The sequence below is a fragment of the Lissotriton helveticus genome, chromosome 2_1 (genome assembly GCF_964261635.1).
Source record: "Lissotriton helveticus chromosome 2_1, aLisHel1.1, whole genome shotgun sequence".
Classification (NCBI taxonomy): Eukaryota; Metazoa; Chordata; class Amphibia; order Caudata; family Salamandridae; genus Lissotriton; species Lissotriton helveticus.
Window position 1 is genome coordinate 197128861 of NC_136059.1, and position 22329 is coordinate 197151189.

The 22329-nt window shown below is 47.8% G+C and overlaps 1 protein-coding gene across 5 annotated transcripts in view; it reads left to right on the forward strand.

Annotated features, from left to right (window-relative positions):
• Positions 1-22329, forward strand: part of UBAP2 (ubiquitin associated protein 2) — a 1803012-nt gene that overhangs the window by 135593 nt on the left and 1645090 nt on the right. For all 5 annotated transcript variants that reach the window (XM_078674719.1, XM_078674718.1, XM_078674717.1 and 2 more), the window contains exon 3: positions 20062-20139. In XM_078674719.1, the coding sequence (XP_078530845.1) occupies positions 20062-20139 (78 nt within the window). The remainder of the gene's footprint in view (positions 1-20061; positions 20140-22329) is intronic.

A 22329-nucleotide genomic window follows, 5' to 3' on the forward strand; every position in this document is an offset into this window, starting at 1 on the left:
CGACGAGACAGCGTTGACTTGTCTGGTCATCGAGAGGGAGGAGTACAGGATGAAGCCCAGGTTGCGTGCGTGGTCCGTTGGCTTGGGAGCGGTGCCCAGGGCAGGGGGCCACCTGGAGTCGTCCCAGGCGGAGGGCGATGATCCCAGGATGAGGACTTCCGTCTTGTCTGAGTTCAGGTTCAGGCGGCTGTTCTTCATCCACTCGGTGACATCTTTCATCCCTTCGTGTAGGCTGGTTCTTGCGGTGGCGGGGTCGTTGGTGAGGGAGAGGATCAGCTGGGTGTCGTCGGCGTAGGAGATGATGTTGAGGTTGTGTTGGCGTGCGATGGCTGCGAGGGGGCTCATGTAGACATTGAAGAGGGTGGGGCTGAGTGATGATCCTTGTGGTATGCCGCAGATGACTTCGGTGGCCTCGGATCTGAACGGGGATGAGGCGGACCCTCTGGGTTCTTCCGGTGAGGAACGAGATGATCCACTCCAGTGCCTTCTCTTGGATTCTGATGTTGTTGAGGCGCTGCACTAGGGTGCGGTGGCAGACCGTGTCGAACGCTGCGGAGAGGTCCAGGAGGATGAGGGCCGCTGTTTCCCTGTTGTCGAGCAGGGATCTGATGTCGTCTGTGGCTGCGATGAGGGCAGTCTCGGTGCTGTGGTTGGCTCGGAAGCCAGACTGCGAGTGGTCGAGGGATCCGTTCGTCTCGAGGAAGGCGACAAGCTGTCTGTTGGCGGTCTTCTCGATGACCTTGGCAGGAAAAGGGAGGAGCGAGATGGGACGTTAGTTCTTGAGGTCGGTGGGGTCTGCTGTAGGTTTCTTCAGGACGGCGCTGAGCTCGTCGTGCTTCCAGCTCTCCGGGAAGGTGGCGGTGTTGAAGGAGGAGTTGATGATGTCCCGGAGTTGGGGTGCGATGATGGAGTCGGCTTTGTTGAAGACGTGGTGGGGGCAGGGGTCGGTTGGTGATCCGGAGTGGATGGTGTTCATCATGCGGGTGGTGTCTTCGGTGCTGACCGGGCTGCTTCGTTGGGGTCCGTTGTGCTGGCGGGAGGGTTCTGGCTGAGGGAGGTGGTGAGCTGGTCGGCGGTGATCTTGTTCCAGCTCCTGCGAGGAACCTGTTGCGGGTGGTGGTGGGTCGTGGTTTTTCTGAAGCTGAAGTGGACGCAGCTGTGGTCCGTCCAATGAAGTCCGGTGGAGTGGCTGAAGGAGATGTGCTTGCTGGAGGAGAAGACGGGGTCAAGCGTGTGGCCGGCGTAGTGGGTGGGGGTGTTCACCAGTTGCTTGAGTCCGAGGTTGTCCAGCAGGGTGGTGGTGTTGGTGTCGTTGTTGTTCTCTAGGTGAAAGTTGAAGTGCCCTAGGAGGATGTAGTCAGCGGAGGGCAGGGCGTGCGGGCTGATGAAGTCTGCGATATCTTCGCTGAATTTTGTGCGTGGTCCCGGGGGTCTGTAGATGAGGGTGCCTCTGAGGGTCGTCTTGGGTGAACTTGTATCCGTCCGGGATGGCGATGGCGGTTGCTGAGGAGGCGTTCATCCAGGTTTCCGTGAGGAAGGTGACGTCTGGTGAAGTTGTGTCGAGGAGGTTCCAGAGTTCCACGGCGTGTCTGTGGACGGAGCGGGTGTTGAGCAGGATGCACTTGAGGTGGTTGTTGCTGGTGCTCGGCTTGGCAGGTGCGGTGCAGGTTCGGAGGCAGGTGAATCGGCAGGCTTTGCAGGTGAAGGGTCCGTGGGTGCGTTTCGGGGTGGCTCGGTAGCAGGCGGGGTTCCGGCCGGCATTGAGTGCGTTGAGGGCTGCAGCGTCGTAGGTCCGTCGGGTGGTCTTGCATCGGCGGGGACCAGGGGTCCTGGTGCTGGGCGCGGGCCAGGCGCGGACGGGCTTGCCTTTGGCGCGCCCGCTGCGCGTCATAAGTAAGGAGCCGGGAGGGAGGAGCAGCTGGGTGGCGGGAGCGGGGCGGCGAATGGGCTGGAGGGGGGCGGGGCCGCAGGGAGGCAGCGGCGGGAAAGTAGGCGGCTCAGCGGCGGCTGGGGCGGCTGGCGTCCGGCGGCTGGAGTGGCGGAAGCGAGGCAGGAGCGGCAAAAATCCAGGCAGGTAGCAGCGGTGTGTGCGGGCGACCTCGCCTGGTTACAGGCTCAGCGGTCCTTGGTCATGTGCTCCCTATATTCCTCCTTCTGCAACTGCCACCCCGACATCCGCCATCTTAGTGGCTGCCTCCCCGGGCCAATCCTGAATGTAAGAGCAACTGGTGAGTGGTCCGATAGGCCTCTAGGCATAATATCTGCTGACAGCACCCTGTGCACTAGCCCCCTAGGAACAAATATATAGTCCAACCTTGAGAAGGGGTCATGTACCGTGGAGAAGTATGTGTACTCTCGGCGGAGGCCATGAAAGTAACTACACGTATCCGCCCAGTCCAACCCAGTCACCGGGGAGTGTAATTTGGTAGGGGATCCACCCACCACAGCCTCCTTCCCACTTCTCCATCTATCCCGGCCCAACTCCATCACATCATTCCAATCCCCCCCCCCCCCCACCACGAGAGTGTATCAGGCATTTCACCCCAAAGGCTCAAAAGTCGCTCCACCAAGGACCACTGTAGTGGCAGTGGAGCGTAGACGCTGCCCAGTGTAATGGTGTCTCCCCCGATCTTCCCCTGAACCATGATGTATCTACCCTGCGTGTCTGACCAGAGCCTCTCCTGTACATAGGGGACCCTGTGGTGGATCAGTATCGACATACCCCTCGAGCCCCGCTTGAAGCCAGAATGAAATATATACTGGTACTCATACCTCTGTAGGCAGAGTGCTTTATTGCCCAACAGGTGCGTTTCTTGTAGCAGAAGCACGTCAGCCCTTGCCTGTTTGGCATAGTGGAGTATGGCCCCCCGCTTAACCTTATCCAGAGCCCCACAAACATTCCAGCTAACTATGCGCAGGGAACCAGGAGTTATCCTCCGTTCTTTGTGACTGTTAGACATGGCAGACAGTGTGTGCCCTCGTGGCCTGTGTATGTGCTACCCAGTGTATGCGATACGTTTTGAACAATCAGCATGGACATGCAATCAAACAAACATAACAAACCCCCAATTACCCAACAACCCCCCACCCCATACCTCACAAAAATTGAAGTGGGAGAGGTGTGGCGCCGCGGCCAGGGCGACTGACGCTGGAATCTGGGGATCAGGGTTCGATCCCTGGCTCCGGCGGCAGGTTAGCCCAGCACCATGCGACTCTGGGCAATAGCTTGCTTAATCTTCCCGACGGCCCCCCAGCGCCTAGAGACCCTAACGGGTGATTGTGCGCTATATAAATGTGGATTATTATTATTATTAGAAGTATCTGTCGCGGACGGATAGGAGCCAAGTCCCCAACCGGAGGACAGGAACCATACCTTCCAATGGATCTCCAACTGGCCACCCATAACCCTCGGGCCTTCCCCTTCTCCGCCCAACACTGTGTGGCCAAGGTTCCAGCCCCAATAGGGTGTCCCTCTGAACAACAAGGTGTGACCATAACTCGCCCAGCCCTGCCCAGGCCACTGTTCAGTCCCCCGAGCTCTGTCTCCCTGGGGTCAACTCCTTCCGGCGGACGGCAGAATTAGACAGAGCAACGCCGGGACCTCGACCTCCTGTTGTTCCTCCGTTGGCCCCGGGGCCACTCACGAGCCACCTCGCTCGACGATTAGTCCGACTCTCTGCCAGGTGGCGTGTGAACTCGTATCCGCACAGTCTCATCAGTCCAGCGAAAAACTTCCTCTGGCGAGTCAAAGAAGTGTGCGCGGGAGAGAGACACTACTCTCAGGTGGGCCGGATACAGCAGGGCATATGGGAGCTTAAGGTCCCGGAGGCGAGCCTCAGCCGCTAGAAAGGATTGTCGCTGTTGCTGAACCATGCGTGTAATCCGGGAATATAAGGATGCGTGTATTATCCCATTAGAGGGATTCCTTTGCCCTCGCATGTTTCAAAACAGTATCCTGGTCCAAATAATTAAGGAACTTGGTGATGATCGGCCGTGGGCGGGCCCCCTGCAGGGGCTTCTGCATAAGGGCCCTATGAGCCCGCTCCACAACAAAGCAGCGAGACCGTGCATCCGGGGAGAGCTAACCCTCCAGCCACTGTGTCAGGAAATGTTCCACACTGTCCCCCTCGCAGCCTTCCGGGAACCCTACAAAACGAAGATTGTTGCGCCGAGCCCGCCCTTCGGCGTCCTCAGCTCCAGCCCTTTTTGAATCTTTTCCATGTCCGCCACCACCTTCTTTAAGGACGCAACATCGTCTTCCACCTCCGACATGCGAGTCTCAGTCACTGTGATACGTTCCACTGCATTTCGCAAGTCCACACCATGCCAAGTTTTTAATAATTTTCTTTAGTTCATTGTTTAAGTTCCGGCCCATTCATTTTGTTCTCCCATGCTTTATTTCCCACCCGTATTTGCAAATTTTATCAACACCAATGTATACATTTCACAGTTGTCCATTGAATCTTCAGGATGTTCAGCTGGTTCCCAGGACGTGTCCTGTGACTGTCCTTTGACGAGTTTCAAGACTTGTCGTCACTGTTACGCACTTGTCGTCTTTGTGCTTGCAGGAGAAACCATGTGGGTGGCGGACTTTAGGATTGTTCAGAGACCCAAATACGAACTAATAGAGAAGTCAAAAGAAAAAGTATTACTTTCAAAATAGAATGATTTCACTGTATACCACCTATCCCTACTCTAATCCCATTTACTTATAAAGACACATCATGCCTTAGCATATAGTATACAACTCAATTTAGTTTCAGCAAAGCAGATGCTTAGCACATAAGATTCCAAGCGGCCATTTTAGATGCTATTGCGCAGAAGCGTAAAGACTTCATTCTGCGTGGAGGCAGTTGACGCATGCGCAATATAGTTTGGCGTGTTACCAGCCATCTTTAATCACACTCTGGTTACTTGTTATTAAAACACATATGCAAGCTTCCTCTTTCTAGAGGTATATGAAATGTGGTGCAAATTAGTATCAAATACATGGTTAATTACTTTGTTACGGGTTTATATGAGAGGATTGCATCCGAGCAAGTCTCTTTTATACGAGTCCTTGCTCCATCAGTACCCAATGAGTGGGACAACTATCTTATCCTTATTCAATCACCACCAGCGGGCGCACCAGTAGAGACTCCGCCTGAGGACACTGGCGGTGTTCTTTATTTAATGGAGAGGGCAGCCAAATGGTTTGAGCTTCCAATGCTTACCAAACAAGCCGGCTGTTTCCTCTGATTTTAAAGAACCTACCAAGAAATCGAGGAGAACAATCCCAATTGTTGGTTTAGGTGGCAAGAAGCTCTTAAGGCCACAAAGAACCAGGCTACAGTTTCAGCAGTCATCCCAGAATTAGACTAGAAATACAAAGCTCCAGATTGTATTGTTGTTGCATTTATATAGCGCTCACTACCCCTGACGAGGCGTCGGTTGGCGCACTGGCGGCTCCTCGTGGGAGTGCTGTGTGGCGGGGAAGGGGCAGGGTGGGAATTAGTAAACTCCGGCTTACGGCCGAACGGAGTTAAGCAAATAAACAAATACTAATTATATTGCGCACACTGCATCGCCGATTGGCGTTGCAGCGCGCAATGTAATTAGTTTAATTTACTTAACTCAGTTTGGCGGTAAGCCGGAGTTTACTGCCCCTCCCCACCCCGCCTCACCATACCCCAGCCGACCACCCCACACCCCACACCACCCCACCACATAACTCTCACGAGGAGCTGCCACTGGGTTGGTCTTTATGATATCTGCTAGAAATTCTCCTCCTTGCAGCCACAACAGTTAGAGCAGCAAACTCCCTTGCTAAATTGGGCTGTTATGACCATCAAATGTGGTGGATATGTCAACTTACATTGACTTAACTGCCAAAGGATTCCAAGCTGGAAGCTCGAAAGATTCTACAGGAAGGTGGAAAGAATATCAGCAGAAATAGACTGCGCCATTGATGTCTCTTCTACTGGGTTCAGATAAGTTGCAGGCATGGCTGTTCTCTCCAGATAAGGATGGTTAAAATCCACTTTTTTCCATCCAGAGAGATTAGTAAGATACTGGACATGCCATTGGATGGTGAATTATTGTTTGGCAAACACATGGCTGATGCTCTACAATCCATTAAGGCTGACACGCATACAGCAAAGTCCCTTTGCACTCTCCACTATATGAAGCAGTCCTTTCAAGGAGCCAGAGGAGCTTATTCCTTTAGAGGTGGTTACCAATTCTACAGGCAATATCGGTCGGGCCAGACACAGTACCGGTCCCAGTATGCACAACAGCAACAATAGAAAACCACCAGCAGCTACATATAAGCAATCAGCCAGAGTAACGTTTGCCTGCGGCAGAGATAAGAACAGAAAACGATGACCTCAATTTAGTGCCGACTAACCCCCACTCATCACCAACCCTTAGCGGAAGTCGAATGTCAAACCATCTTCACCAATGTTCCAAATAACATCTGGCAAGTGTGTGCCTGATGTGATCTCCTGAGGACACACCCTGGAGTTCCTCCAAACACCCCACAATCATGACTACCTCTCCCTCACCTAAAACAACCACTAAACCAGAACTCCCTCATGCTGAAAAAGGTAGCAATAGAAGTCATTTCAAAACTTTAGAAGGGATTGGGATTCTGTTGCTTATCAAAAAAGCCCTCAGGAGATTGGCGTCTGATTCTCTACATGCGAACGTTTAACAAATTTCTTCTAAAGGAGCAATCTTTCTGAAGTGTGACGCTTCAGTGTATATTACAATCCTCGACAAGGGAGATTATAGGACGCCACTAGACCTTCAAAATGCTTTCTTTCACGTTCTTATACACTCAAAACACAGCAAATTCCTCCGCTTCCAGGTAACCGGCACACACTTACAATTCAAAGTCCTTCTACTTGGCTAAAATCAGCCCCAACAATTTTTGCCAAGATGTTAGCCACAGTAGCAGTCCATCTCAGACAAAAAGAATCCTAGTCTTTCCATACTTGGATAATTGGCTCATAAAAGCTTCCACGCATTAGCAAGCATCAATAGCCACGTCCATCTGCCTTATATTGTTCACCATACGCTTTCAGAAATCTCACTTGCATCCCACAACAACGTTGACTTTCTTGGGTGCATTCCTAGACAGTGTGAGAGAGAGCCTTTCCCCCACCGAACTGACAAGCAAAGATTTGGCAACTAGCTCACAGACTGTCCACAAAAAAGTCAGTTTCTGTCCGGATCTACAAATTGTTCATGGGAATGATTTCTGGCTGCATAGCTTTTGTTCCAAATTGCCGACTAAAATTCGTCCACTTCAAGAGGAACTGGACAAGCAATGTCTCCAGACGCATGGGTCCTTCGACCTCATTCAAATAACTACAACAATGAAAGCAGCTATGTCTTGGCGCCACAAACTTAAAATCTGTCCAGAGGTCTCTCCTACCTAACACACATTCCTGACTATATCATAACAGCGGATGCCTCCCTAGAAGGTTCAAGTGGCCCCCTCCAAGACTTGCAAATAAGCGGTAGATAGAGTCCAGATGAAACAAAGCTCCACATCAGCCAACTGGAGGTCAAGGCTCTGAAATAGTTTCTCGATAAGATCGAAAAATAATCAGTGCTCATACGCACAGACAATACCACCAGTTTTATCTCAACAAGCAGGGGGTGGGGGGTGGGACATGCTCACCAGCACTATCATCAGGCTTAACACATCTTGAACTAAGTTCTCCAACATCAGATAACGCTCAAAGCAGAACGCGTGCCAGGAGTGTTCATCATCCTCACATACTTGCTAAGCAGAACCAGTATCTCTTACCATAATTGGGAGCTAGACCAGCATGCTGTGGTCAGTCTCTTCCACTGATGGGGCAAGCCGAACTTGGATCTATTTGCTACTAAGGAGATCAAAATGTGCCCTTTCTTTCGCAAGTAGCATTCCCAACAGGGAGCTTGGGGGAATGCATTTTCGATAAGCTGGTTAGAAACCTATACTTATGTGCCCCCACCCGGCACTCTTCCCCCCCCCCCCCCCCCCCCCCCCCCCCCCCTGATCCCATTGGTCCCAAGGGTGCTTAACAAACTGAAGAGAGAGCCTTGCTGACTTCTTTCATAGCTTCCAAGAGGCCCAGACAGCTCTGGTTCGCAGAGCTCTTGCTCCTCTCGGAACATCACATCCAGCTCAAACCAATAACAAAAATGCTGATCATGAACCAGGGCCATACTCGTCATCCCGACCTGACATAACTTCACTTATTGGCCTGACTCCTTAGTTAAATTAGTTCTCCACTATTGGCATTCCATCACACTGCAGGAAAATCCTTGCCAAAGCAAGAGCAGACATAACAAACAAAACGTATGAACTCTAGTGGAAACGCTTCTGCCTTTGGTGCGGACTTTTCGATCCACCCACTCATATCACCACCAGAGCCAATTCAGATCTGCACCACCTGGCAAGATCCGGCTGGACTCATTCTTTCATCAGAGTGCACCTTGCAGCAATTTCCATGTTCAGATGATCCAGCAATGCACCTTCTCTATGGTCTAGTGGAATTGTGAAACAATTCTTCAAAGGCCTATTCAGGACTTTCCCTCCACTAAGACAACATCCACCATCGTAGTACCTGAATGTACTGCTTGGTCAGCCCATGAAAAGAGCATTTGAGCTCATTCACATGGTGGAAAACACCATTTGAGCTCATTCACAAGGCGGAATTGAAGTACCTTACTTGGAAAACTGTAGTTCTTGCGGCTCTCACATCTGCCAAACGAGTAAGTGACGTTCATGCCTTTACCATTAAGGAACCTTTTCTACAATACAAGTCAAACCGTGTAATACTTCAAACCAATCCTAGGTTTATTCCCAATGTGCCGTCAGACTTCTAATGAACGGGTCAGCGGTTCAACGAACCTACTTCCCGAATCCTCAAATGATTGCAGAAATATCTCAACATTCTCTAGACATCAAATTATGTCTAAAAGTTTACTTGCACAGGACTCTTCTAATCCGTAGGGCGGACCAATTGTTTCTGGCTCACAGATGTATCAAACAGTATTCAAACAGACCAATGCCGGGGCGTGGCTTGGACGGCAATGGGAAGAGTTGCCTAAGTCCGGAGCTCCGCCATCCCCCGGGAATCTAATGAGACAAACAGCAAAACATCTATACCATAAGCAAGCCACAGCTTCATCAGCTGAAATCGGAAGTCGGCAGGAACGGAATGACACAATCTGAAGTGACCGAGAAGACCCAGAAGTGTCAAAAACACAAAACAGATGAGACTGAAAGAAGTGAAAACAGAGACGGCAAGATGGCGCCGAAGGGAGTGGAACCCTTACAATAACGGGAGAACACAAGCAAAGGGACCACAGAAGAGCTGATATACTGCAGAGAGGTCAGTGAATAAAACGCTACCGCGCTACCTACTTTTCCACCCACCGACAAGCGCATTGATCCACCGGAGCCTCCCGAGGAAAGTGAAACCAAGTTGCCTCCTGGGCGCCGCCATCTTGGGTGGGACAAGACGAGCGCAGCCTACAGCGCGATAAGAAGTGACATCCGCATCACAAACAAGTCACAGCTACATTAGCGGAAATCGGAAGGAGGCAGGCGGCAGGAACAGGCTAACACAACCGAACGAGACAGAGAGGACTCAGAAGTACCAAAAAATACAAAACAGCAGACTGTTAGAAGCGAAAACAGGGACGGCAAGATGGCGCCGTACACTTTCAACAATCTGAAAAATATCATAACCCCCCGGATATAGAACTCTATAATTTCCTAGCTATCAAAACAGCCGTAACAAAACCAAAACTACACAGGCAAATCCCATCCATCTTCCAGTTTATGGATAACATTAACAAGACAGGGCACCAAGTCTCACTTCTATACATACTACTCCGACCCGTCACATCCAAACTTAACGCCAAAAAAACGGCCTACTGGGAAACCCAGACAAACTACAAACTGACATAACATGATCTACAAACACTTTGGGCATCCCCATCCAAAAACATGATATCCCCAGTATTAGCACAGACCAAATTCTGGCTACTCCACCAAGCTCATTGGACACCAGCACGCCTAGCCTCTATAGGTCTAAAGGACAAGGACACCCGTTGGAACTGCGGAATAGAGAGAGGGGACCTAGAACACCTCATCTTCAGTTGCACAATAGTAAGAAAATTCTGGAAACAGGTGCTAGACTTCACAAACAGAACGCTAGGCTGCAGCCTTAGGCAAACATTTGCCACAATCGTCACAGCACACATCTCACCAGATATCTCCACTCACGAAGACCGAAATCTCCTTGACTTCCTCCTCACTTCAGCATCAAAAATAGTACTCACGAACTGGAAGGACACAACCAAGGCCACATTCAAAGGGTGGCTGAACTGGGTGATCTTCCTCAGAGGGGTAGACCACACCACTCTCAGGAACACACCAGGGAGACACCCCAATAGAGAGATGTGGTCTAAACTAGATAATCTGATAGACTCCTTCAAACCACCATAGACCAAGCATAACCAATCTTCTAAGCTGGTCGGGATTTTCTGTCACAAACAACCACCACCACTCCATGTTTTATGTTCTAACCAAGAACCAGCTAATGATGACAATAAGTGTTATATGTTACTTATGAGCCAGTCCATCCGGGCGAGCAAAGTCGAACCATCAAACTCATCACAATGCTCGACGCGATGATCCTTCAAAGTACGTGAAGTCTATATGTTTTGTTAATGTATGTAACCTGTAAATACCAATAAAAACATTTAAAAAAAACAGACCATCGCCAGGTGGATTGCATCCACCATACAATTTTATTACTCCAAAGCAGGACAAAATCAAAGCCAGTTCCACCAGACCAGTTTGCACATCTACGGCCCTTTTTGTTGGTGTACCCAATTAGCTAATGTGCCGAGAAGCAATGTGGTCCAGATGGCATACATTTACAAAGCATTATTGCCAGGATAATACTCATAAGACTGATGCGGCTGTGGGACAAGCAGTTTTGTGACAACTGTTCCAAAAAGGGGAGCCTCTTTTAATTTTTTTACCACCGTCCGCTAAATGTTTATATGCTATGATTACTCTTCTCTTGGCTTACTGCTTATTATTCAGAATCAACCGTGTGAGTCTCTGGAAGATCCAATACTGAAGAAGAAACCTAGTTACCTGTAACTGTAGCTCTCCAGTATTTCTATCTTTCATAGATTCACATGTGACTCACTCTCCTACCCTGAGACGCTCCCCTCTGAATTTATTACACTAGTGCTCAAAAATCTGGGGATTCAGCCTCTCCTGAGACTGTTCTAACGGGTGCTATCGCCCGATTGACAAAAGTTTGGTCTTTTTCAATTTTTTTATTTTTAAAGCACATAGGCTATTAAACCTATGGTTCATTGCCATTCTGTCTGTGATATTAGTATACATTGCTTTATTATAGTAATGTGGGACTTGCACAGAGAATGATTCAAGCATGTGAATTTATGAAAGATACCAATACTGGAGAACTACAGTTCTAGGTGAGCAACTCCTTTTCTTTGCTGTTCTCTCCTTTGGCCTTATCAGTGCCCCTCAGGTGTTCACAAAATGAATAGCAGTGGTCGTGGCTCACCTCCAGTGGTCCAGTCTTTCCCTACTACAATGATTGTCTGTTGAAGGCGGGCTCTCCCTAGGCAGTCATCTCCCACCTCCAGACTGACTAACTTTTTACATTTGCTGAGGTTCGCTATCGGTATGCCGAAGTCACATCTGACTTCCCCTCAGATGCTCCGTTTCATCAGAGCAGTTCTAGACATGGTGCAGTTTCGGGCTTATCCTCCTGAGCAGCGAGACCAGGATATTCAGACTAGGATACCGATAGTAAGGACAGGCTTTTTGCAGGTTTACCCCAACTTTTTGCCCCATTATGCTCACTACTGAAGTGCCATGAGCCCTGCTAAATAGGAATTCAGCATGTGCGCGGACTCTTAAAATTGTATGTTTATTTTGCTCATCTCCCAATTGGCATAGCCTAACTTGTAAGTCTGTAGTATATGGTACCATGGGTACCCAGGGCATGTAAGCTAGTGTCCCCCGGTGACTGCAGCACTTGTTGTGCCATCTTCTGAGGGGGCAAGGTAAAACATGACTCCCACTGGAACAGCAGTTTAAACTGCTAACTCGACTTGGCCATTTAAATTAATGGCAAAGCCCAAATTTCCCTTTTTAATGTATGAATGCAAGTCACACCTATGCCCCTAAGGCAGGGTGCTGTATGTTAGGAAGTGGAACATGTAATTTTACATGTTCCCACAGTAAAAATCCTAAATTGTCTTTTTAACTGTTGAAAGGCTTGTGGCCCCTTTGACCAGTTCCGAGTTAGACTGGCACCCCAGTTCTGCTACTTTCCGAATGGGACTACTAAGGCTAGTAAGGCTAGTAAGAGTCCCTGGATTAAATTCAATTTGATATTTAAATCGAATTTTGTGTCACTGGTGGGCAAAATGCAACGTTTAAAGTTGCCATGTTAGTTGCCAAAGGTTGTCAGTGCCTGTTTACTGATGTACCCGAGGCTTGTCAGCCTGGGAAGATGTGCTTACAACTCCCAGGATGGCAGAGAGGTGTTACCTCCCTCCTCCAGGAATCCACACAATTGTTAGCCCAAAAGGCAACCTTTGAAGGAGTCTTTGAAGGGGCTGCTCTATTTATGTGGAGAGGCAGGCTGACAGGAGAGAAACCAGTTGTCAAACTGGTTTTTCCAGGGGTGTGGAGCCCCTTGGTAGCCACACCTCTGGGGTGGGCATGGGAACTTTGGGTGTCGAACGAGGGTTCTTGCCGTGTTGGAGTGGGCAGAATAGTGCATTTTTGGATAGCTGGATGCCACATTTCCCAGGAAGTGCTCATCAGGAGTGCGGGAACCTGATAACCCTTGAACACATCCTACCATGAGGGCATCTTCTGAAGGTAACTAGGGCACCCAGAACTCTGAGCTCGACTGACTGAATTCCCTTCTGCACCAAGGGCCAGCAAAGAGATGCTGCACCGACGAGGACTGCATGTGCTGTACTTGGTGTCTAAGAGAGGAACTGTGTCTTCCTTGTCCTGCTCAAGAAGTCTATTCAAGCCAAGAGAACTCCAAGGGACAGCGGACTGTTGGGAGCCCAAAGACTTCAAGCCGCTACCTCCAACGCCGCAATGCAGCACCAAGGACCAAGACCCAATGCACAGAGTTGCACCTGAGTTCCCTGAGTCCAGAAGTGCTGTCACAGTTCCTGAGACCGTCAAAGAAAGTTATCGACCCAGGAAGGATTGGCCTGTGACTGCAACAGCAGGCGTCTTGTAGTCCAGTGGTGACTGGAATTTGGCCAGACATTTGTGGAAGGTCGACCGTGCAACCCGAATCCCCATACCAGCTTCGTCGACTGAGGAATCCCTGCAGGAAGATCCCAATCTACTATGTTGCATCCATCATTTCCTGTATCGGGACCTTTCCGTAAGAATTTATTGCAATTCGGATACCATTTCTGGAACTGCTGAAGGACTGCTTCCCCTGTGAAGGTTCTTATACTTACCCTTCGAAGGTAAATGTTCTTGAGGACCTTGCTAGTCACCCTAACTAGCTCCTTGCTGGAGTTGGTAACACCAAGTACTTGTAACCGACCGTGTGGACACTTAAAACGTTTCAAAGTGCCCAAATGGTTGACTTTGCCAAGACTTGTTTGCCGTTGAGTGAAATGTTTATTATGGCTTGTAAAATCTATATCTCTGGACTCCTCCAGTAGATCTTTATCATTCTAGTGTCTAAATTATTTTAACATGCAGTCAATTTTTATAATTTTGTGGTAGATTTCTTGGGTGCTGTCGATTTCTTAGGTGCGGCTTAAATACTTTATACTTGTTCTTGTGTGTAAGGCTTGCTGCTCCGGGCCATTGCTACTCGGGGTTGAACTTAGGGTCTGCGGATGAAACCTGCGTGACCTACAGGGGTTAGTAAATGTTTGATACAGTGAGGTTGCACAACCACACCATATAATACACCGAATTTCCGCACACTGATGTTTCAGCCTCTATCCTGGTTTTCGGTGAGACGGACTCATGACCTCCTGTATCCTGTTAGTAGAACATGTTTTGACATCTGAGGCTCTGCAGTGGGACCTGAAGTCCCAGTGTGCTAAGCATTAGAGGAATTTCTCCAACATGGTCCAGATCTCTGAGGGGACTGCAAAAGACCTGCTATGGTGTCTAACAAACCGAGATTCGGTCAGTGGCAGACTCCTTTCACTTCCTCAGCCAGAGCTGGTTGTAGTGATAGGTGTATCACTCCTGATCTGATGCTGCCATCTGGGAGAGGTAGAGAGTTTGAGACTCTGGTGTCCATCAGAATCCAGGCTCCACATCAACCTATTGCCTCTTCGGGCGATATGATTGCCTTTGAAAGCCTTTCTTCATTAAATCGGGGGGAAGGCTGGTACAGATGTTCACGGACAACTCCACCGCCTTGTGGTATTGCCAACAAACGGCCATATGGGGTTGTGGACCCTATGTCACAATGCTTTGCGCATTTGGATTTAGCTGGAGCATTTAGACATATCCAAAAGGCCTTTCTGCCAATGCCACTCCAGCCCAGAGTTCTCAAGAAGATCTGGGATGCCTGGGTGCAATTCTTTTTTGTGACTCCGGATTGGGCACGGAGATTCTTGTATCCTGAGCTGTTATGCATGAGCACTGGTCCTCCAATCATGCTGCCTCTTCTGGAGGATCGATACAGAAAAGGGGGTGGTGATGAACAGAGTGTCTGAATTAAGCAGACCACTCTTACCCAGTCCAAAGATCAGGGCTTGATCCATCACCATTATTTGTCTCACTGCCCCATCCCAGCTCAGAACCTGGCTATATGCAAATTAGTCTGTCCCTGGCCCAGTGCATCATGGGAACAGGGCAGACCAAACTACCAAGCCAATTCTTCACCAGAAAGGAGACAAGCTACCGGGGACCGGTTTCTGGCATTTCAGCCTCTTCGGCCCGGCTTGCTTGAATCCTGATGGAGCAGTGAGAAAGGGACTCATGTCTGAGTATACCCTGCCACACCTATAGTGGCCAAAAACGATACAGAAAAGGGGGTGGTGATGAACAGAGTGTCTGAATTAAGCAGACCACTCTTACCCAGTCCAAAGATCAGGGCTTGATCCATCACCATTATTTATCTCACTGCCCCATCCCAGCTCAGAACCTGGCTATATGCAAATTAGTCTGTCCCTGGCCCAGTGCATCATGGGAACAGGGCAGACCAAACTACCAAGCCAATTCTTCACCAGAAAGGAGACAAGCTACCGGGGACCGGTTTCTGGCATTTCAGCCTCTTCGGCCCGGCTTGCTTGAATCCTGATGGAGCAGTGAGAAAGGGACTCATGTCTGAGTATACCCTGTCACACCTATAGTGGCCAAAAACGATACAGAAAAGGGGGTGGTGATGAACAGAGTGTCTGAATTAAGCAGACCACTCTTACCCAGTCCAAAGATCAGGGCTTGATCCATCACCATTATTTATCTCACTGCCCCATCCCAGCTCAGAACCTGGCTATATGCAAATTAGTCTGTCCCTGGCCCAGTGCATCATGGGAACAGGGCAGACCAAACTACCAAGCCAATTCTTCACCAGAAAGGAGACAAGCTACCGGGGACCGGTTTCTGGCATTTCAGCCTCTTCGGCCCGGCTTGCTTGAATCCTGATGGAGCAGTGAGAAAGGGACTCATGTCTGAGTATACCCTGCCACACCTATAGTGGCCAAAAACGATACAGAAAAGGGGGTGGTGATGAACAGAGTGTCTGAATTAAGCAGACCACTCTTACCCAGTCCAAAGATCAGGGCTTGATCCATCACCATTATTTATCTCACTGCCCCATCCCAGCTCAGAACCTGGCTATATGCAAATTAGTCTGTCCCTGGCCCAGTGCATCATGGGAACAGGGCAGACCAAACTACCAAGCCAATTCTTCACCAGAAAGGAGACAAGCTACCGGGGACCGGTTTCTGGCATTTCAGCCTCTTCGGCCCGGCTTGCTTGAATCCTGATGGAGCAGTGAGAAAGGGACTCATGTCTGAGTATACCCTGCCACACCTATAGTGGCCAAAAACGATACAGAAAAGGGGGTGGTGATGAACAGAGTGTCTGAATTAAGCAGACCACTCTTACCCAGTCCAAAGATCAGGGCTTGATCCATCACCATTATGCAGCACCAAGGACCAAGACCCAATGCACAGAGTTGCACCTGAGTTCCCTGAGTCCAGAAGTGCTGTCACAGTTCCTGAGACCGTCAAAGAAAGTTATCGACCCAGGAAGGATTGGCCTGTGACTGCAACAGCAGGCGTCTTGTAGTCCAGTGGTGACTGGAATTTGGCCAGACATTTGTGGAAGGTCGACCGTGCAACCCGAATCCCCATACCAGCTTCGTCGACTGAGGAATCCCTGCAGGAAGATCCCAATCTACTATGTTGCATCCATCATTTCCTGTATCGGGACCTTTCCGTAAGAATTTATTGCAATTCGGATACAATTTCTGGAACTGCTGAAGGACTGCTTCCCCTGTGAAGGTTCTTATACTTACCCTTCGAAGGTAAATGTTCTTGAGGACCTTGCTAGTCACCCTAACTAGCTCCTTGCTGGAGTTGGTAACACCAAGTACTTGTAACCGACCGTGTGGACACTTAAAACGTTTCAAAGTGCCCAAATGGTTGACTTTGCCAAGACTTGTTTGCCGTTGAGTGAAATGTTTATTATGGCTTGTAAAATCTATATCTCTGGACTCCTCCAGTAGATCTTTATCATTCTAGTGTCTAAATTATTTTAACATGCAGTCAATTTTTATAATTTTGTGGTAGATTTCTTGGGTGCGGCTTAAATACTTTATACTTGTTCTTGTGTGTAAGGCTTGCTGCTCCGGGCCATTGCTACTCGGGGTTGAACTTAGGGTCTGCGGATGAAACCTGCTTGACCTACAGGGGTTAGTAAATGTTTGATACAGTGAGGTTGCACAACCACACCATATAATACACCGAATTTCCGCACACTGATGTTTCAGCCTCTATCCTGGTTTTCGGTGAGACGGACTCATGACCTCCTGTATCCTGTTAGTAGAACATGTTTTGACATCTGAGGCTCTGCAGTGGGACCTGAAGTCCCAGTGTGCTAAGCATTAGAGGAATTTCTCCAACATGGTCCAGATCTCTGAGGGGACTGCAAAAGACCTGCTATGGTGTCTAACAAACCGAGATTCGGTCAGTGGCAGACTCCTTTCACTTCCTCAGCCAGAGCTGGTTGTAGTGATAGGTGTATCACTCCTGATCTGATGCTGCCATCTGGGAGAGGTAGAGAGTTTGAGACTCTGGTGTCCATCAGAATCCAGGCTCCACATCAACCTATTGCCTCTTCGGGCGATATGATTGCCTTTGAAAGCCTTTCTTCATTAAATCGGGGGGAAGGCTGGTACAGATGTTCACGGACAACTCCACCGCCTTGTGGTATTGCCAACAAACGGCCATATGGGGTTGTGGACCCTATGTCACAATGCTTTGCGCATTTGGATTTAGCTGGAGCATTTAGACATATCCAAAAGGCCTTTCTGCCAATGCCACTCCAGCCCAGAGTTCTCAAGAAGATCTGGGATGCCTGGGTGCAATTCATTTTTGTGACTCCGGATTGGGCACGGAGATTCTTGTATCCTGAGCTGTTATGCATGAGCACTGGTCCTCCATCATCTTCTGGAGGATCGTCCATTGCAGGGCAGGGCAGGGCAGGGTTCAGCACCTGAACCTGAGAACACTTCACCTTCATGTATGGATATCGTACGGTGACAGCTTTTGGCCTTTTGCGTGAAGGCTGCAATTTTTTCTTGGCAACCAGGCGCCCTTCCACCAAAATGTATATGCCTGACGGATGTAGTTTGTGGCATGGTGTACAGCAAAACACTATTTGCATCCCTGTCCCAGGTTTTTTGGTTTATTCTTACATTCGCCCAGCAGGGCTCTGCTTTGAGCCCATTAAAAGGTTATCTATCGCACATCTCTACATCTGCGGTTACCAGGTCATCCATCCCTTTTCAAATCACCTATTGTATCTAGCTTTCTCAAAGGTCTCAAAGATATGTTAACACCAGCACCTTCCATTATAGCACAGTGGGACCTCAACCTAGTAATCACAATTTTGATGTGGGCTCCCTTTGAGCCACTACATGACTGCCAGATCAGGCTTCCTCCCATAAAAAAGTTTCCTCGAGGGGATAACATCTGCCCGGAGGGTCAGTGAGTTGCAGGCATGATCAACACATCCTCCATACCTCAACATTTACCCAGACAAACTGGTGTTTTCCGGACTAGAGATTAATTTCTACCGAAGGCGGTAACTCCCTTTCACATAGGCCAATCACTCGGTCTACCTTTTTATGCTCTGCCTCACCCCTCTATAGAAGAGAAAAGACTCCATCATCTGGACCCAAATAGAATGTTGACATTCAACCTTGACAACACAAAACCGTTTCGGTTGAAAGAGTGACTTTTCTTGGGGTACATCAGAGTAAAGGAAGGAAAGGTGGTGCACAAATAGACCATCTCACGATGGATAGTGCTCTGCATCAAGATCTGCTATGCACTGGCGGAACAGTAACCTGCTGAACGCTTGCAAGCGTATTCTACCAGAACCAAGGCTACTACCACTGCATTAACTCTGGAGTTCCTTCCCTGGATATCTGTTGTGCAATATGGACGTCCCGCACATGTTTACGAGGAACTACTGCTTGGGTAGTCAGTTCCCGAGTAGCCGTCAGTTTTTCCAAATTGGTACTACAGGTCGTTTTGATCTAATCTGTGTTGCAGCACCACCTCTGGGTAGGTATTGCTTGGGTAGCCATTCTAAGGTAAGGAATCTTCATTCAGAAGTCTCGAGCAGATGAACAGGTTACTTAACTATGTGGATGCCTTATCTGGTCGAGACTCTGTCTAGCTGCAGGTTCCTTACCCACCCACCCATACTCCCTGCTCTGTGAGCAGATATTGGACTTAAGGGCGATTGCTCTTTTACTGGCTTAACGGATCAGTTGTCCGTGTTCTTCGTGGCTCTCTGCTTCTGGCATGGAAAGTTGCTAAAAGAAACTGATGTCAGTATGCTGGGGTGGCGCCTTTATAGGCACCACTTGCGTTCCTTCTGGCGTGGCAGACAACGCAGAAAGTGTCTGGGATACTGCTCATCAAAAATGTCTGGATCCATTCTGACCCATGGGCAATATTCTAAGGAATCTGCAGCTACATTGACTTTCAGAAAAGTAGTTACTGAAAGTAGGTAACTTGTTTTTCTCAGTCTTATGGCCTCATTTTGCTCTCATTAGGAACCCGCATAACAGGCCAGGAACATGATGCTGCAATGTTGTTTTCTAATGACTTTCACTATTTAGAGGGCTATACATTTGAGAATATTCGGCCTGAATAGGTTATGAAGAGTGAGCAGTTTTACATGAACTATGTTAAATGCACACTTATTAAATATTTGTGAAAGGAAAGAAGTGTTCTGGGTTCCTCACACAGATCAGGAAGTACTTTAGTTAAGATTGTTATGGTGTCGATTGAGCACTACAAATAACCATTTCTTCCTCGGACACATCCCAAACTTAGTGGATAACCTGACCGTAAAAATCTTGTCTTTTGTAGCTTGTCTTGTATTTCTTCCACTTTCCAGATTCACTTTTGGTATAAATATTGATCTTAACTAATTCAATTGGAGGCATCTGGGGCGCAAGGGTGACCGTTTTAGCTGTGAGGGGTGCATGCATGTGAAAGAGTAATAGCGTCCTACAGTTTGTCAGTCATTTCCTCATCTTGTATGCTGCGATGATTGCTCAAATCTGGTGGCCTGTGATAGGAAAAGATCAGAGTTGCGTACTCTAAAAAAGTTGTTTGATCAGAGGAATGTTGTCATAAGGTTGCTATCTTTTCTTTTTCAAAATATATGCTAAGCAAAATTGTACATTGTCAACAGTTAAGTTACTGCTTTCATGTGTGATCCCTATCGCAAGTCTCAATTTACGTATTCGGACTTAAATTATCTTTCAGGCAACTGCTGAACAGATTCGCCTCGCTCAAATGATTTATGATAAAAATGATGCAGACTTTGAGGACAAAGTTAACCAGGTAAGTTGCAGCAATTAAGATTGTCGAACATCTGAGCAAGGTTTAAAAGTGTATTTGACTGCTGTTAATAAAAAGCCTTTTTAGGTATCGGGTGCAGCTTTTGCTGACTGTTGGAAACCTATTGTTTGTAAATAAAGCGTACTGAGAGTGGGCTTTGGGTAAACAGTTGACCATCATTGGGTATTTGTGTTGTCTATGTCTGCTCTTGATTCGATGGCTTCTCTCTATTCTTGTTTGTCCGGCCAATGTGCATTTCAGTCAGTGATATGATTGGATAAATTCTATCCTTCCACTGCTCAATTGAACAGATTTTTTTTTCTTTTCCATGCAAACAAGTATTGGCTAATTTATAGTTAGGCCTTTTCCTTATGAAACTTATTGGCTTTGTTTATTGATTTCAGTGTACTGGTTAGCAACTCCCTATTAAATGGAGCTTGTGACATTAAGATTTCAGGAGACATTACCCTTCTAAATCGTTTTCACATCATTTGCTATCGGAGCCTTTCAACCATAGTTCTCAAACCAATGCATTACGTGTAAAATTTGAAAGCTCCTCATTTACTCATTCATTTCAACTGCGGTTCTTTCACTTTATGCTGTGTTCATGTGTTGCATCATTAAGCTTGTTCTTTCTACTGGATTAACTCATCTCCAGTCTTACCTTAATACATGTGGAAACAGCAATGTGATAGCACAGCTTTTATGTAATCGTTCAAAATGGCTCCACTTTGCATCAACCTAAAGTACCAGAACAGTAGCAAGTCCTTGTTTGTATTCTGTCTTGTTAATGTAAATCTATATTTGTCTATGAAACTTAATTTTTTCTTGTATTTTTTAGTCACGATGTTCTAATTTTATTTACTTGAATACAAAACTCTGTAATCATACACTACCCCTTCTTCATTATGGGTTGCAAATGCCTGAACCAAAGGCAGAAGGTTTGAAAAAAAGCTTATTTAAAAGATGTTGTCAATGGAAGTGTTTTGTAGAATGGACAGGCGCATACATTTCTCTTTCGCCACCTGCTCCAACCTTGATCATTAATCCCTGTCCATGTTTTATGCAGTTACTGACTTTGCCTGATCTTTGACCTTTTTTGGTGCATTTTCCTCATTGTGTTCCTTATATTTCCACCCGGAAAATACTTTACTTGTGTTATGTCTCTTAGGATGAGTCATTTTGAATCTTGCTGCATGGTCATCCATGCAATACACCAGCCCACTTTACATTTGGGGGATTGGCTGAATGTTTCTTGTGGTGACAGGTGTAATAATCAGTTGACGCATTGTGAATTTAGTGGCATTGTTAAGCATGTTTGTTTTAAATTGGTAGCAAATTGAAGGGCCCTTTCACTATTTTCCTGAATTTAATTTCAAGAGCACATAAGGAATTGTTGAGCTATCCATTTCATGTGCAGCCAATTGTCGTGAAATGCCACTTTGCAAGCACATTAATAACCTTTCTTGTTTAAAAAAATACACCCAAAGAATTCTGTGGATTTCTTGCAGCATAGACCACAAGTAAGACTCTGCTGTAGGTCAGAGGTCACTGTATCAAGGATTTGAATTTTCATCAACAAATTGCGTATCGGATAGAGGCTTCTAGCTTCCGCTACTTTACCGTAGAATGTTCCCCAGGTGTCAGACTGATTTGGATGTTTTTGAGCAGTACCCCTGCGCAACAGAAGGTGGCTCTGCATTGCCCTGGTCCGTGCCTGAAATAACGTTTGCAGCATCCGTATAGGTCTGGTGCTCTGATGTCAGTTTTTTGTGTCAGTGCCTGGCACTGGTCCGGTTAGTTCTTTGGCTGGCTTTTTTTCTCGACTTTTGTGGACACTTTTTGAGAGTATTCTCTCCTTATGTGACAGAATGTCTCCTACGAACCCTGCTGGTTTCAAACCATGTGGGGCCTGTCACAAACAGATGTCTGTGACAGACCCTCCCTTAATCTGTTTATGATGCTTGGAGAGGGACCCCAACTCCAATACCTGCGAAGGACTGCTGTACCATGCGCCCAAAGGCACTGAGGCAGCGATCCCTCAACCTCCTTGCCGCCCTAGGACTCCCCTACGCTCAAGATTCTGGTTGCGTAAAAGTTCTCGGGACCTGGCGATTGTTGCCACACTCTAAATTGCCAGGGAAGTTCCACAAACATAAGAAGTTGAAGAGGTCTTAGACTTCGCCGTGCCTG